Below are 16774 nucleotides of genomic sequence, written 5' to 3'. Positions count from 1 at the left end.
TCAAATAATCAAAGGCGGAGAACAAGGTATTGTGGCTCTATTCCTAGTCACAATATTGTCAATCCTAATAAAAAGGAAGGTGAGTTAAGGTTATATAATGATTATTTTGCATAAAATCCTAAATTCACTAAAAGTCAATTTCGAAGAAGATTTAGGATGAGTTGTTGTCTTTTTTTTTTTTGAATTGCAAATGTAGTGGAAGCTCATAATCCATATTTCAAATAAAGGACATATGCTCTTGGTGTTCTTGTTTTATCTTGCCTTCAAAAGGTAACTGCAGCTCACAAAATACTTGCATATGGTATTCCTATAGATCTTACTGATGAAATCTTCGAATTGGAGAAACCACTGCGATAGAAAGTCTTAGAGCTTTTGTTAAAGCAATCGTAGAAGTTTTTGGTGATTGGTATCTAAAGGCACCAAACGAGGCCGTTATTTGTCGATTATTATCAATTGGAGAGCAGCGTGGATTTCCAGGGATGTTAGGGAGCATTGATTGTATGCATTGAAAATGAGAGAAATGTCCAATTGCATGGCATGAGATGTATACTGGTCATTATCGTGAACCAACTATAATTCTAGATGTTGTGGCTTCATAAGATCTTTAGATATGGCATGCCTTTTTTGGAATGCTTGGATCATTAAATGATATTAATGTTCTTGATCGGTCACCTATCTTTACTGCACTTGTTAAAGGTCGTACTGCTCCTGTCAATTATATAATTAATGGGCATGAATAGACAATGGGATACTATTTAGCAGATGAGATTTATCCTAATTGGTCAACCTTTGTTAAGACAATCCCAAGACCATTAGGAGTAAAGATAAAATATTTTGCAAGCAAGCAAGAGTCTGTAAGAAAAGATGTGGAGCAGGCATTTGGGGTGCTTCAATCTCGTTTTGCAATTGCACGTGGACCTGTTCAATACTGGGATGAAAAAACATTTGTATATATTATGAAAGCTTGCATAATAATGCATAATATGATTATTGAGGACGAAGGAGCAATGAACCTTGGATTTGACCATGAACATGAAGTCAATTCCTTATATTAGTGTCACATGGTGAAATACCAGAACTACATGATTTTTTTCAAACTCATAATCGGATTAGGGATAGAGCAACTAGCTCTCAACTACAAGAAGATTTGATTGAATATTTGTGGGAACAATATGGCAACGAGTTGAATCTTTAGATTTGAACTTCTTATGTTATCATAATTTTCAAGTTTTTTATGTTTTTTGTTTTTCATTATGGTTGTTATCTTTTAAGTTAATTAATCCTACTTATTATTGTTAAGTGTTAGAGGAACTTTAAAAAAGTATTATGAATTGATATCAATTTCATAACAATATATTTAAAATAACCAATAATTTTCTACATATTTAATTAAAAATACATTACATTACAATAAATCAATCAAAGTTAATTAAAAATTAAAACCCCTCTTTTGCATAATTTCTAACTCTCTATTTTGAAAATACGCTACAGAAATTGGATCCAAATTAGAAATATTCATTTTCATAATTTGTTCTTCTTTCTCAATCCTATCTAATTCTTTTTTCTCTTAACTTTGTTGAATCATCATGGCTTGTTGCTCTAACATAATTTTCCTGTCTTGTTTCTTCTTATCCTCAATTTCAACTAGAGTATCCCTGAATTGTTGTAAGAGATTTGTTACAGATACCTCCCCAACTTTATCTTTTTCTTGTCTACGTTTAAGTTGTTCATTTGCAGCCTTCTGACTGATTGGTCTATCTTGATAAATCAACGGTTCACTATCTTCTCCTAAACAAACAGAATCAGGGGTAGATGGAGTTGATGAAGCCGGACTTGCATTGACATGACTTTTTTGTTTCTTATTTGACCTTTGATGTTGACTTGCACGCTCAAATTGTCATTTGGGTTCTTTTCTTAAGATAACCCAACAATGTTCTAGTTGAAATCGTTTGCCAACGCAAGAAGCATACATTTACCGAGCATCATTAATCTGGTAAAAAAATAAATTAATTAAATAATGTTAAAATATGTGTTAAACAATTTAACATAGAAATGAATATTAACATTACCCTTGATTCTTCGGTCATTTCACTTTGCTGATGATTTTCAATTTGAGTAACAAATCCAACAAATTTACCTACTTCTCTATTTATTTCTTGCCATCTACTTGAGATGCTTATTTGGGAACGATTATTCAAGTTTCCTCCATTCTCTACAAAGTAAGCATGTACGTGAGCCCAGAACTGTTTTGTTTGTTGTTCAACTCTTGTAATTGGATCCTTACTTGTATTTAGTCATGCAGAGACAAGTAAACAATCCTCCTCTAGTGATAAATTTTTACTTCTTTGTGATTTTTTTGCCGAATTGACATTTAAATTTGAGTATGTTAAGTCATCAATTAATTAATTAGAATCACTTGGTTGAGAGAGAATATCTTCTAACTCACTCATAAGAAAGTTGGTAAAAGAGCTTGGAAAATTTGAATCCATCTACATTAAAAAAAAAAAAAAAAAACTCAAGTTAAAACCTTATAAGAGAGTGTAGAAGAAGCTCACATTCAATGTCTAGCAATTTTGTAGCTTTTATACATGCGAATTAATAATAAGCATTGCCTCCTACATGTTCTAACATAACAATTTGACCATTTTTTGAAACTAAAAGAGAATTGATATGCTGGTTTAATTGCATTTTCAACAAGACAAAATATAATTGACTTCAAATTAAAATAGACAATAAAAAATAAATTTTAAATATGTCACTCTATATTTTTATCAATATCAACTACCATTATTAATTCCTCTCAATTTTATCAAAGATAACAACATAAATAAAAATTGTCTTCCTTAACTCATATTAAAAACATAAAATAATAAAGAAATAAAAATCATCACAAATATTAAATTAACAACAAAAGGTCTAAAAAATCAAGAGATATAAAAGAGAAAATAGAAAAAGCTTTTAAACAAGGATACCTTTTAATTTCAGCTAATTAACACAACCGATGTTATTAATTAACCGGAGAATAATTAATTCTTGTTTTTCTAAACTTGAGAGAAGGGTTAGGCACAATACAAAATTCTAAAATTACAAGTTATTTCCTCTTGCATTTAAAGAAAATTTCTCCTGCATTTAAAGAAAAAAAAAAAAAGAGTTGTTGGTCAACGGCTATAAAAATAGTCGTTTGCCAACAATTATTTATTTTAGCCATTTCTACAGTGAAATGTATGTAGAAATAGCTAGCCAGCAAACAAATAGCCAAATGACTATTTGTTTGGGTGCTGTGTTGGAATGAAAAAACCAAAAAAAATAAAAGCTAAAGTATAATATTTAGCATTTGGCTTTTCATTTCCCTCATACGTTGGAAATGTTCTAAGGTTGTTATTTTTCATGATATGTAATATTATATAATATTATACATTAACATTTATGAATATTTTAAAAAAGTACAGGTTAATCATTTTACAAACTTTGATCATCAACTATTTTTTATTCATTTACTCCTACCATATCATAAAATAGTTAGATTATAAACAATATGAAAAGTGAAAACACAATGTCTATTAAATATGAAGTAGGTTAAAGTACAATGACAACAAGTTTAGTTTTCTAGGAACACAAGGACTGAATAATATTTTAGTCATCAATTGTCCTCACAAACAGAGCCGTCCTTGTCCTGGTAGAGCAGGCAATAAAAGGAACCCTATATCCCCTCATTTACTTAGATTTCTATGTTTTTGCTCTGCATTAGCTAAAAAAGAAAAAACACAGAGAAGAAAAAAAGAAAGATGGGAGCCGTACTGTCTTCCATTGGATCTATACTGTCTTACTTATTTGGAGCCTCAGCCGCCGGAGAAGATTCAGCATTGGATGGTCAATCGGGTGTGACAGCGTTCCACTCCTCAGCCCGTTGGCAGCTCCACTTTAATTCCATAAAAAACACCAACCAGCTGGTAACACAATCAATCCATCTATCTATCTATCATCATGTCTCTCTTTACATGTAATTGATTGATTTTGGATAATAGATGGTGATTGATTTCGCGGCATCTTGGTGTGGGCCCTGCAAGCACATGGAACCAGCAGTTCATGCCATGGCTGCCAAATTTACTGATGTTCAGTTTGCCAAGATCGATGTCGATGAATTGCCTGTAAGCACTAACTACTCTATTTCTTTATAAAAAGCAAACCCAATTAATTATTGTTTGATTTGATTTTTATTTTTGGGTTTTCCTTTGGGGTGGTGGTGATATAGGACGTGGCACAAGAGTTTGGGGTGCAGGCAATGCCAACATTTGTGTTGGTGAAGAAAGGGAATGAAGTGGACAGGGTAGTGGGAGCTCAGAAAGAGGAGCTTCAGAGGAAGATTGAAAAACACAGGCCTCGTTAAGCTGCTTGTTGATTCTTCAATCTCGTGGTTCCCCGTCCATCTTTATTTGCTTAAGCATAAAAGAATTGAAGCTTGTTAGTTGCTACTATTTCCATCTTTTTCTTGAAGTTGAATGAAAAATGGCAAGGATTATTTATGTACTCATTGAAACTTGGAATCTGTGTGATCTTTTGCATTCAATGCTTGGTTTTTCTTTTCTGGAAAATATGCTTTGCATACAAATAAATCATTCATCCAAATGTAGGTGACAATTGTGGATTCTAAGAATGCTAAATGATTTGTTTATACACATTTACAGGACTCTTTTTTTCTTCTTCTAAATTGTGTGTATAATCTGTTTGCTTCTTATTCCGAAGCATGACTACAATACAGGGAATGTTCAATATTCTGAAGGCTATAATATTAAACAAAGATCATCTACTTAAGTGTTGCATGCCAACTTCCATTTTGTTATCTGTTCAATGGTTAAACCAAGTCCATTACAGGGTTTGTTGCATCTGCATTTTGATACTTTATAGCCTGTTCAGTGTCATGCTTCTTTGGTATTTCATTAGACGTGACAGGCATTACGAACAAATGACAAGCTTGACAGAGTGCAGTAAAGCACGCCCATTTTAATGATTTCCTCCATTACACTTGTTAGTTTATTTTCATCTGGTTGAGTTGGAGATGAATCAAAGTGAAAGACCACCACATAGGACGTCGAAGGGGTTGTAAGTATGAAGATCAGAAGAGGTTGTAAAGCCAGACTACCTCAACCACTCCCTTCAATAGCAGCAAAGCTCCAATTCGCGTAGGCATCCATCAGGGTAGCAATTTGACCATGATAGAATAGAACAACAAATAAGTGATTTTACTGCTTGTATTGGATATACAGGACAGAGTTGACATTCATTGACCAGCCTAGCAATAACAAAAGCAGCAGCAAGTAGAAGATCAGGGCGCTCATCACTTGCAGGTAAACTGCAGAGGCAAGCATTCCGATGTCCTCCCGATCCTTCTTTCGGAGGCTCGAAACCCCAAATATACGCTGGAAGATGAATCATACGAGTTAGCCCATTCAATGTGTTAGGTGAGGAATCTTAAACTTGAGGAGTAAGAACGCATAATTTACTACTTAAAAAGTTGAAAGATTATAAAGATGAAAATCTTAAAAGCATAGATGCTTCAAGTCCGTGACAGAAAAGCATCAAAGAAATGGAAGAGGATTAGCATAAAAGTATTTTGCTTTTTGCGATGCTTCTGAATGTCTAGTGGTTATCGCTTAAGAATTTGTGCTAGCCTTTGTCGGATTTTAAGGGAGTTTTTGGAAGACAGAATCTAACTATACTTTGATGTCAATTTGTGCTTTGCCTTTCATGTATGGTGGCGCGCTGCATGTCTCGAAAATTAGCTTGTGCACGCAAAGGGCGTGTTGGCGCAATAAGGATGTATATATTAAAATAATATTTATTTATTTATTTATTAAAAAATATTTTTATCATTAATATATTAAAATAATTTGAAAATATTAAAAATAATTAAATTTAAATAAAAAAATAATTTACACCATATTTCCAAACCAAACCTGTATTTAAAACGAAGTTGGCTGGCTAGGAATCTGTCTGGAGCTTATTGTCTCTCATAGGGGGAGTTTCGGTATATTATGTGGGAGGGACATCAAACTGCCATGAGTTTGACAGAAAATTGTAGAGAAAAAATCTAATATGTTTTTTATTTCATAAATTCTCTACTGACAAAAATAAGAGCCTACAAAAATGTTTAAATACAAGAAAAATATTCTAATTAATAAAATCTTAATTAAATTCAATCCTAATTGAGCATGAAAAAACAATTTGATAGAATTTTACCTCTAAATCAAAAGTTTTACTCTTTTTAATGTTGTAAGACTCCTTGAAATCTAGAAAATCTTAATAAAAGTAACACAATATAATAATTATATTATAAATAATGAAGATAGGGCTCCATGTCACAGTTAGAACAATGTTAGAAGCTTTATGAGATGCATCAACAATTGTTATTCCAAAGTTGGTCTTTTTTAGAATCGGAGCATCATTTGCTCCACCATAGTCATTTCCGCATGTATGATTCCTACCTCGCATCCATTTCATTTCACGATCTTGTATTTGTGCTCTATATCGATAACAAAGAGAGCTCAATTAAAAAAAGAAAAAGAAAAAGAAAAAAAAGCAAAAGCAGGAGAGGTCAAGATCATGCCCAAATTAGTCTTAAAAGTTATTGTTTTGAATTCTTCTTTATCTTTCTTATTATTTTTTTATTCGATTTCAGAATTTTATTTATTTCAAGTTTTGATTAACTAGGTCGGTTTAGCTACTATTTAAATAATTTTGTATATTTTTTAGAATAGTTAAGAATCATTAACATTTAGAACCTATTATATTAGAATTATACATGCAATTTAGTTGTAATTTATGGCTTATGAAATCTAATTTCTTTCTTTCTCTATAGGTTCACTTTTTCAATATACAAAGATATTGGCAACATCTTCCTACCTTACAATGCAGATCAGGAGTAAAAGGAGCATGAATAAGAATCATGTGAATATGGCTAGAGACTTTCAACATACCTTAATTATATTAAAGCATAGAATATGGCTAGAGACTTACTTCAAGAACCCTACAACTTGTATTGAACAAATATATAGCTTCTTGTTTTGCATTCATAGCCCTTAATTTTGTTTTTAATCTTATCTTTAGGTTTAAAAAGTAGGGTTTTAATATATAACTAAATATGTTTGGAATCTATGCACTTCTACGTTAGCTTCTAAATGATTTCTATCTTATGCTATAATTTTTTTTCTTTTTTAAACCATCATTTCTCACCTATCATGAATCATGCTCCATTTAACATCAAGAAGAAGATTGTTCTCTTTAGTTTGTTTCATTATGTCACCTTGGTGTCATAACAATTGAGATTCATCATCAATTTATTTTCCCGCATGTTTAGGTCCATTTCTACTATAGCAAATTTCAATATTGAATATACCATAGTGCTTCATTTGCAAAAAAACAAAACAAAAAACTATAATTAACATTTTTTTTCAATCTATTATGTTTATATATATGCTCAAATAAATTGTTATTGGCAACTACATCACATATTAACTCTTTTATTGGTGGAATTTTTATACTATAGTGAACACCCCTATTTTTACCACCATGGTTGATTTAATATGTTCTTCATGTTTTTGCTAATGGATCTCTCCATTGCATTACTAATTGTAAGATGAAGGTTTATATATGCAGTTACGACTTTTGGAGGAGAAAAGGCCGCCTCGGTAATTTTACTAAAATATTGTTTGTTTTTCTTTTTCCTTGAATATATAATTTTTTTTTCATTCCTTGCCATTATCTTCTATTGATTTGAGAGGGACAAAAACTATAACTGCGAACTGAATGCACAAGTTCCTGTTCTAGTTCATCTTTTTCAGCAACTGTGGTTCCTTTTCTACTTCCATTCTCGGGTTTTCTGTTTCAATCCCCCACGTTCACAACCATCCCCGATAAGAAAATATGGCAAGAATTAAAAACTTCGCACAAATCACTGCAAATGTGAAAGTCCGAATGGGGGCCTCTCACTTTTATTACCCCCATGTAACTGAGGGCATTACACACAACAATTGGGCTGTGGTCGCATAACTTTATCATCATAAACAAGTCTTGATAAATAAAAAGGAAAAAAAAAAAAAAAAACCAATTCCACATACCTACCTCCAGCAACTAATGCATAGTATTTGCTGTACTTCCAATAAGAGCAAACAAGAACAGACTGGAAACCTCACCTTGACAGGACTGTAGCAATTGAGAGTTTCAACAACACAAAATTTCTCAACAGAGTAAATTCAATGACAGTTTTGGACAAAGCTGAGAAGAAGAATAGAGGAACTTGCCAAGTCTTCTACAATAGCAAGGACTATTTATGCTACTGTTAAGGGTAACTACTGGCAAAGCTGCTCAACTGCAGTCACAATCTGGGCAGGTTGAACCACTGTCCATTCCTCCAATGTCCCGGCATAAGGTGTTGGCACATCCTGTGAAGACAAGCACACGATTGGAGCATCCAAGTAGTCATGGAAATTTTCAGTGATAGCTGCAGTCAAGCTAGCACCAATACCACCAGTTCTCATGCATTCCTCCACAATCAAAACACGATGTGTCTTCTTCACAGAATTTCCTATCGTATGAAGATCAAATGGCTTCAATGATCTGATATCAATTACTTCAGGATCATATCCCTTGTTTACCAAGGTTTTGGCAGCCTGCATCACATGATATCTCATCCGGGAGTAGGTTAAGATAGTGACGTGCTCTCCAGGCCTAACCATCTCAGCTTCCTCGAGATTGCAAATGTATTCTTCGTCTGGGATTCTCTCCTTAAGGTTGTAAAGCAAGACATGCTCAAACAGTATGACTGGGTTCTCACTTCGGATTGCAGCTTTCATCAAGCCCTTGGCATTGTAAGGGGTTGAACATGCAACCATTTGGATTCCCGGGATTGATTGAAAATATGACTCAAGGCGTTGTGAATGCTCAGCTCCAAGTTGTCGGCCAACTCCCCCAGGCCCACGAATGACAACTGGTATAGTAAACTGGCCACCTGATGTATAGTGAAGCATGCCACAATTGTTTGAGATCTGGTTGAAGGCTAGAAGAAGAAATCCCATGTTCATGCCCTCGATAATTGGCCTCAAGCCAGTCATGGCAGCTCCAATGCCCATACCAGTGAAGGAGTTCTCAGCAATAGGGGTGTCAAGAACTCTGAGATCCCCATACTTATCAGCCAGGCCTTTGGTCACCTTGTAAGAACCTCCATAATGACCCACGTCTTCACCCATGACACAGACATGGGGATCTCTGTCCATTTCCTCTTCCAAACCTTCTCGGAGGGCCTCAAAAAGTAGTAGTTCATGCCTTCATATACAATGCAGATTTGTTAAGCATATTTATAGTGTGCAATACGAAAATATTATTTACCCACAAGCAGGTGACAAGGAGCTTATCATATGCACATCAATATAGAAAACTTAAAAGAGATAAAGCACGCATAGAGGCAAGATGTGCAACGGAGATATTAGTTTATTACTATAAGTGGCAGTGAGCCAGACAGCCTCTCTAACTAATGCAGGGCAGCCTACCACAACAATCATGGCCAGGGCTGGGCTAATTGGCCCACTTTTTGTAGTTTCTTACTCAAAGAGAGAAACTTGAAAGCGAAACAAATCTGTCTAGATATTGTGGTGGTGGTATTTGCGTAGCTTGGGACCTCGATAACCCATATCCTACGACTCCTAGATAATTGTTGAAAAGAAAACAAACACCTACAAACATGGTTTGTCTTTCAAGTTGCAGAAATGCAAATGAAACTATCCTGTTTAAAGATGAGAGCAAATTAAGGAATTAGTCTTTTGTGAAAATTACAGAAATTTTCAACTATCCTTTCAGTTAATTCAGATAAAATGAAACTACTAATTTCTAATCGACATTATTTCTTTCATACAGCATACATTCAGATTATTCTTTTTCCTACTCTAATCTTTATCATATTCTTAAGAAACCAAAACTCAATAAAAGGAACCGTATGTTGTTAATACTACAGTTAAGTATCCTAAAAATCTACCCAATTATCCGATCTAGAATATATATAATATAACCAAGTTGTATAGATAATCAATATTTGTCATATACCAAAGAGTCCACAGATTAGTAATGTCCAGCAGGGTTCCTATTGCAGCCTATAACAGTAACCACAGAAAAGGAATTATTGTTGTCGTCGTACGGATTCGAATGCTATACTAAAGAGAGTGACATGAATATTGAGCTAAAATAACGAATAGATTACACCAAATCAAGCATAGCAGTGCATACATATGTGGGTCGAGAAATGGAAGCAAACATACCCGGGTTTCGATGTAGAGGAAGCTGCAGAACTATCAGCCTTTGTCTAAAACAAAACAAGATAAACAGACAAACACACACAATTACAAACAAGATCAAACTTGGAGAACAAACTTAAAATAAGAGGAGAGGAGATTAACTGCAACTGCATTTGTAATCAATTGATCAACCCTGCGAGCTCTAGCGCTAGAACCCCCAAGATTCAGATTCACGGTCCCATCAGATCTCACCACCGAAAAGCTCACTTTCCTCTCTAAAATCAAAACTCAAAACCCATTATTATATAAGCATAAAAAAAACGAATCTTTTACAGAAAATGGAAGGAAACTAACCCGAGACGGATCTGCGAGTGGAAGGCAAAAGCAATTTCTTTGAATCGAAGGAATTGGTTAAAGCTGTAGCAGCTCCACCTCCTAATCCCTGGAAAATGGTGGCCATTTGCTCTTCTTTTCTTTATGGCAAAAAAAGTTGGTGATTTTCAAGAAGACAGTATGAGAAAGTACGTGAAAGGGATGCAATTTATAAATGCAGGAGAGAAAAGAGAGAGAGAAGGAAGGAGGGGGCGAAGAAATTGAGGGACTGCAGAATAGAAAAGGAGAGTAAGCTATAATTCCTGCGTTTTTTTTTTTTTGGAACCACAAAATTAATTAACAGCAACACCAACATAGTTTGCATCGCCACTTACTGTTGCGCGACTCTCCAGGCGTGTTAGAAAAAAACTATTTCATTTATAATATTTATATTATTTAAGTTTATTCAACCCATTAAAATCAAATAAATATATATATATATTATATTCAATGAACTCCTCGATATACATTGAGACGTGAGAGATGGGATGTCATGTAATGTAGGGGATTTTTTTATTTATTATTATTATTTTTTTCACTTCTTGGAATTTAGGTCGACAGTTTTCGTTGTTTCCTATGGTTAATGGAGTAGGGGTGTTTTGGTAATTTAAGAGGAAGTGGGCACGTGATTTGGACAAGGGTTGTGGTCATGGTGTTGGTCACCCACTGGGTGGTTGGAGTGGTGGACCAACTTTTAATATTTCAGTGTAAAAGCCAATTATAATCCAATCTTGCAGGTTGTATAATTTTATTTTTCAGCGAAAAATATAAATAAATAGACTCTTTCAATGCGTTTTTTTTCCATAAAAAAATGATCAATAAAAAAATTTATGTGTGCATATAATTAAATAAATCAAGAGTAATTCATGCCAATAAGTATATAAAAAACAAAAATTGTTAATGATAAATAAATACTAAATTAGAACTAAGAAATAGATATAGATTGAAATATATAATCTCACAACATGGGGTTCATATAATTTTTTTTTAATAACTTTATTTCTTTGAATAAATTTTTATTTAATCAAATAATTATATGAGCCAATAAAACGATGTCTACCCAATATTTTTTTTGTTTTAAAATATTATAAAATGAGCATCTCATATTTACATTTAATCAATTAATTTGATCTAATTAAAAAAAATAAAATATCTTTAAAGACTCGAGATAATATAGTTCATGAAAAATGATACAAAACATAATAAAACAAAAAATTAACGAAGCTCAATCTCTAACTAAATAAATATTCAAGGATGAAACTGAAAAAATATGAGTTTAGAAAAAAAAACAAAAAAAATCAAGCAAATTTAGGTGAATCTCATAAATCCAGGTCAATCTCTAAAACTCGCAACCCGTGAAATTCTAGACCCAAGCTAAATCAAAAGGTTTAATTTCCAATTAATTTAATATTGAATGATGAAATTGAGGAAAAAAAAGTTATTTAAAAAAAATTCAAAGTGAAAAAAATAGCAATCAAAAGAAAAGGAATCTAACTTGAAATATAAAAAAAATCTAAAGGGGATAAAATTGAAAAATAATTTCAAATTTATATATTATTCACAATAAAAAAAAAATCAAAATCAAAATAACAGGGATCAATTCTTAAAAAATAACAAATTAAAGAGTTTCTTTGAAGTTTTAAAGGGCAATATAGCCATTTTATTGTGCATTAGAAATGCGGAAAAAAAATATCCCTCATAAATATTTTAATGATCAATGGAACCATCTCAATACACATTATTATCCCTAATAACTAGTTATTTATTTTGTTTTGAGGAATGTAAAATTATCTTTTTATTGTGGATTGCTATAATAGTTTTTCCATACCTTTTAGATTTTCTTATAATAATTTTTACTTTGTTAAGATTGAGAGCAAATTGAAGAAAAAAAAAAAGAATCTAATTATTTTAAGATACAATTAGCTTAAGGGTATTTGGAGTGGAAAATACAATGATGACAATTTGAATAGATGAACATGAAAACATGACATGGTAAAAAATTGGATATTATACACTAATTGTTAAATTTGGTTCGGTCTTATTGGTTGACTCAAAAACCAATGATCCAAGGTCTTATTTGAGTCTAGTTTAAAATTAAACCAATGAAGGAGTCGACATAACAAGACTTGATCGATCAATGAAAACCTGGTTGATTTAGTTAATTTAATTTAACTCGATTCAAACTTAATCAGGTCAACTATGAAATATAAAAAAGAATCAAAATGATGTCTATAAAAAAAAATATGGATTGACTCATGACTTAAAGATTGATTTGCTTATGTATGAGCTTTTTTAAAATAATAAATATTATTTTAATTATTTTTTTCTTCTTTATCAATTTAGAAATTTTATTTTTTCTATTTTAAATTTTCCAATCAATATTATTATGCATTTCTAGTTTTTCTACTTGAAGGAAAATAGTTTAACTATTATTTTTCTATTCAATATTAATAGGGTTTTCTAGTGTGTGTGTGTGTGTGTAGAAGGTTGTAATAATGTTTTGACAAGTAAGACTTAAATTATGGTTTGTTTGGATTAAGTTTTTTAGCCTCTGTACTTAAGGGGAAAGTGTTCAACAAAAAAAGTGTCACATATATGAAGGGCTTTGTTTTCCTTTATACATGGACAAGGTGCCCCTTTATATGCCTAAAAGGGATCAAACATTTATACTTAGGCAAGATGTGTTCTCATGCCTAAATGAATTAAAAAAAAAAAAAAAAAAAACCTTGGATAAGGTGGCCTTTTATATCTTGGGAGATTTTGTATTTATACTTGGCAAAAAAAACTTGGATAAATGGTGAGCATAAAAACTAAAAAACTGATTAAACCGATTAGAATTTTTTTAAAACTGACTAGTTCGGTCTGGTTTCAATTTTATAAGTCTAAAATTCAAAAAACCAAACTGAACCCAAACCAAAAAAAAAATCGAGTCAAAACGAAAAAATCAATTTGAATCAATTTTTATTCTAAAATAACCGAACCAAACTGAAACTGGTCGGTTTAAACCAATTTTGATTTTTTTTTATTTTGTTACTTTTATATATAAAAACCGAACCAAATCAAAAATGATCGCCCCTAAGCAATATGGTTTTCCTAAACTGAGAGGGTTATTGTTTGTATACCTAAATGTTGTATTTTAATTAGTAGAATACTCTAAGAAAGATTTTCATGAAATCCAACACTTTATTAATGTTTCATGATTTACACAAGTCATTATTATTTATTAATAGTATGACTTAATATGATCTAAATGTTATAAATGGGTAACATCTTCCCTTCATATTATAAATGGTAAATGTTGGTCTTGATTAAGTGTATGAGTTTTTAAGATTTATCGCATTTTGATGCTTGCTTTCCCCTACCTTCCATATTGCATATAGATTTAAGCTTTCTTAATGTTAGATCTTTTATACAAAAGCATCAACTTTTTACTCAAATGTTATGATATTAGGCAACCTTTTTTGATACACCTCATTCCAAACTAGTGCCATTATTTAGGTTTCTTCTAGGAGGTCCAAGTTGGTCCTAAATGTTTTATCAATAATTTTGATAGAATAACACTAGACTCGATAGTTAGGGAAACTAGTTTTGGCTAGGATAATGGTTTGTCTTATATATCAATAAAAATGTTACTTTGCCCATTAAGGATTTTTTAGTAGTTTTGTATGCCAATAAAATGTCATCCATATGCCATCCCATTTTTTCTTTAACCCATCAAATTTCTTCCTAAACCTATTAAAAATGATCAAATTTGTGAGCTTAATCTGTCCATTTTTCTGATGATAGGATATTGAGAAGAATTTATGATCAATTCAAAACCTTTAAAACTATATTTTTTTTTTATCAAATTATAGGCCATTATCAATGATTTGAACTTCGATAAAACTAAATAAATACATTATATTCTTTCACATGAAAAAAGTCATATTGTTAAATGTGATTTTAACTAGGACTTCAACCTTAACCTATTTGATTAAGTAATTCACAACTACAAGGACAAACAATTTCTTTCTTAAGGACTTTAGGAACAAGCTTAAAATATCCATTCATCATTTAAAGAATATCATGTGAAAAAAGATTGTTATCTTATTGGTGTAAAGTAAGGGAAATGAGCAAACCTTTGAAACTTATTGCACTTTCTAACCATTTTCATTACAATATGAAGGATACAAGCCAATAAGACCTTATTAAGGTAATTACAACAACAATTGGCTCTTACCATGTTGTGGATTCTACATATCCCTCGTGCATCTCCTTTATTACTTATTAGCTTTTATATATATATATATAGGGGTATAGTTTAGGAGAGAGGTCAATCCTGATCTTTCATAATGATGCCCCTTGCTAGAATGTAATTTGATGCTTTATTTCTAATGATGCTCTAGAATGTACAGCGATTGGGACCAGCAACACTAGATATTAAGGGTGAGCAAAAAAACCGAGAAACCGAAAAAAAAAAATAACCGAAAAAAACCGAACTGAAAAAAAAAAAACCGATTAAAATTTTGAAAAAACCGACCGGTTCGGTTTCGGTATCGGTTATAGGCTTATAAAAACCGAACCGAAAAAAAAAAAAAAAAAACCGAGCCAAACCGGAAAAATCAAGCCAACCCGGTTTGAACCAGTTTTTTCCCTTAAAAAACCAAACCGAAACCGGTCGGTTCGAACCGGTTTCGGTTTTTAAAAAAAAAAAAAAATTCGATTTGGTTACTTTTTTTGATAAAAAACGAACCGAACTAAATTTGCTCACCCCTACTAGATATATCCCTTCACTCTCCCATTTCAAAAATAAAACAGCAATCAAGCTTCCTTTCTCCCTCAGCCGACTACCAACAGCAACAGACAAGCAACACCTAAAGACCCATAACAACCAACCCTCCTACGGTGACTAAAACCCACCCACAAAAACCATTAATGCAAATGCTACCCAACAACTATATCTGCCACCTGAAGAAAAAGAAGAAGAAAATAAAAATAAACTAAGAGGAAGAAAGAATAAGATCTAAAAAATAAAATTAAAGTCAACTGTTTACGTGAATTTCTTGTCTTTTGCAGGTAACGGTAATTCACCGCCGACAGAAGGAAAGGAAGAGAAAAAAAAAAAGACTGAACCTTTAACTAAGTAGATCTTTTTCCTCATAAGTTATTTTGTCTAACCTTCAGTGTAGAAATAAGGAGGGGGAAAAGGAGTATCGGATCTACCGATTCATGCCTATCTAATAGTGGCGACGCGTGAATCCACGCACTGATATACCACGCGCCACCATTATTCCAGCAACACTTTTGACCCAATTTCAAAATACCCCGAACTGTTAATTTGGTTTAATTTATGTTTAAATTTTGAAATAATTTAATTATTTACATTGAATTATGAGTTTATTTTTTGGGTTTGTGTCTATTTTGTGGAAGTTAAATTTTGATGCATGAATGATATTCATGTCGGTTTATTTATTTGTTTAGCATGAGATTTGAACAAAATAGGTGGCATTAATAAAATATATGTCAATGTTTTACGTTGTTTGGTTTTGAGTTGAGAATTGACATCCTAGTTAAAATAACTTGATAAAAACATGTTATTTGCATTTTGCCAAACAATGCATTAGTCTAGTCATTAAATCATTTTTTTAAAATTAATTTTGAATTTTTCATATTCTCGCCCTTTCATATATTAACTAGCTTTGATACCCGCGCGATGCTGCAGGTTATTTTTTTTTGTATAAAAAATAATTAAAAAAATAAAAATTGAAAAATATTGGGTTTTTCTGCAAAGTTATACCCAAGAATCTTAGGTTTGGCTGCAACGCCTGACCTAAGAGTAATATTTATAATATTAACAATAAAATTCAACTTACATGACCCAAGTTTAAGTGAGTTTGACGGTAAAACCAAACCCAAAAATATTGGATGTGGGTCTAGTTATAAGGTCATGTCATAAAAGTGTGATAATTAAATAGATTAATTAAAAAAACAAAGAAAAAAAATCAACAGAAAGGAAAAAAACCTAATGAAAAAAAAGAAAAAGAAATTGAATTAATTGGGTTAACCATTTAAACCAGGTTATCCCGTAAAACCTGGGATTTGCGTCATGAAAGTTTGATAACTAAATAGAAAAAAAAAATGAT

At 32.0% G+C, this 16774-nt stretch overlaps 2 protein-coding genes across 2 annotated transcripts; one reads left to right on the top strand and one right to left on the bottom strand.

The window, feature by feature from the left end:
• Window positions 1-3663: 3663 nt before the first annotated feature.
• LOC118031867 (thioredoxin H2) lies at window positions 3664-4567 on the top strand. Its single transcript, XM_035036370.2, has 3 exons — window positions 3664-3950; window positions 4026-4148; window positions 4253-4567. The coding sequence occupies exons 1-3, from the start codon at window positions 3786-3788 to the stop codon at window positions 4385-4387; spliced, it is 423 nt and encodes a 140-aa protein (XP_034892261.1). The 5' UTR covers window positions 3664-3785; the 3' UTR covers window positions 4388-4567.
• Window positions 4568-8088: 3521 nt separating this feature from the next.
• On the bottom strand, window positions 8089-10949 carry LOC118031877 (pyruvate dehydrogenase E1 component subunit beta-3, chloroplastic). The gene is made up of 4 exons (XM_035036396.2): window positions 10635-10949; window positions 10443-10555; window positions 10305-10348; window positions 8089-9318 (listed from the first exon to the last, which is right to left on the bottom strand). The coding sequence occupies exons 1-4, from the start codon at window positions 10738-10740 to the stop codon at window positions 8346-8348; spliced, it is 1236 nt and encodes a 411-aa protein (XP_034892287.1). The 5' UTR covers window positions 10741-10949; the 3' UTR covers window positions 8089-8345.
• Between the last annotated feature and the right edge of the window lie 5825 nt (window positions 10950-16774).

Source organism: Populus alba, chromosome 17, assembly GCF_005239225.2.
Source record: "Populus alba chromosome 17, ASM523922v2, whole genome shotgun sequence".
Classification (NCBI taxonomy): Eukaryota; Viridiplantae; Streptophyta; class Magnoliopsida; order Malpighiales; family Salicaceae; genus Populus; species Populus alba.
This window is presented reverse-complemented; position numbering and strand designations above follow the sequence as displayed.

Coding starts and splice junctions, on each gene's coding strand:
- LOC118031867 (XM_035036370.2), top strand. CDS start 3,786: ATGGGAGCCGTACTGTCTTCCATTGGATCTATACTGTCTTACTTATTT. Junction 3,951..4,025: donor TAAAAAACACCAACCAGCTG/GTAACACAATCA, acceptor TTTGGATAATAG/ATGGTGATTGATTTCGCGGC. Junction 4,149..4,252: donor TCGATGTCGATGAATTGCCT/GTAAGCACTAAC, acceptor GTGGTGATATAG/GACGTGGCACAAGAGTTTGG.
- LOC118031877 (XM_035036396.2), bottom strand. CDS start 10,740: ATGGCCACCATTTTCCAGGGATTAGGAGGTGGAGCTGCTACAGCTTTA. Junction 10,556..10,634: donor CACTCGCAGATCCGTCTCGG/GTTAGTTTCCTT, acceptor TTTTGATTTTAG/AGAGGAAAGTGAGCTTTTCG. Junction 10,349..10,442: donor TGATTACAAATGCAGTTGCA/GTTAATCTCCTC, acceptor GTTTTGTTTTAG/ACAAAGGCTGATAGTTCTGC.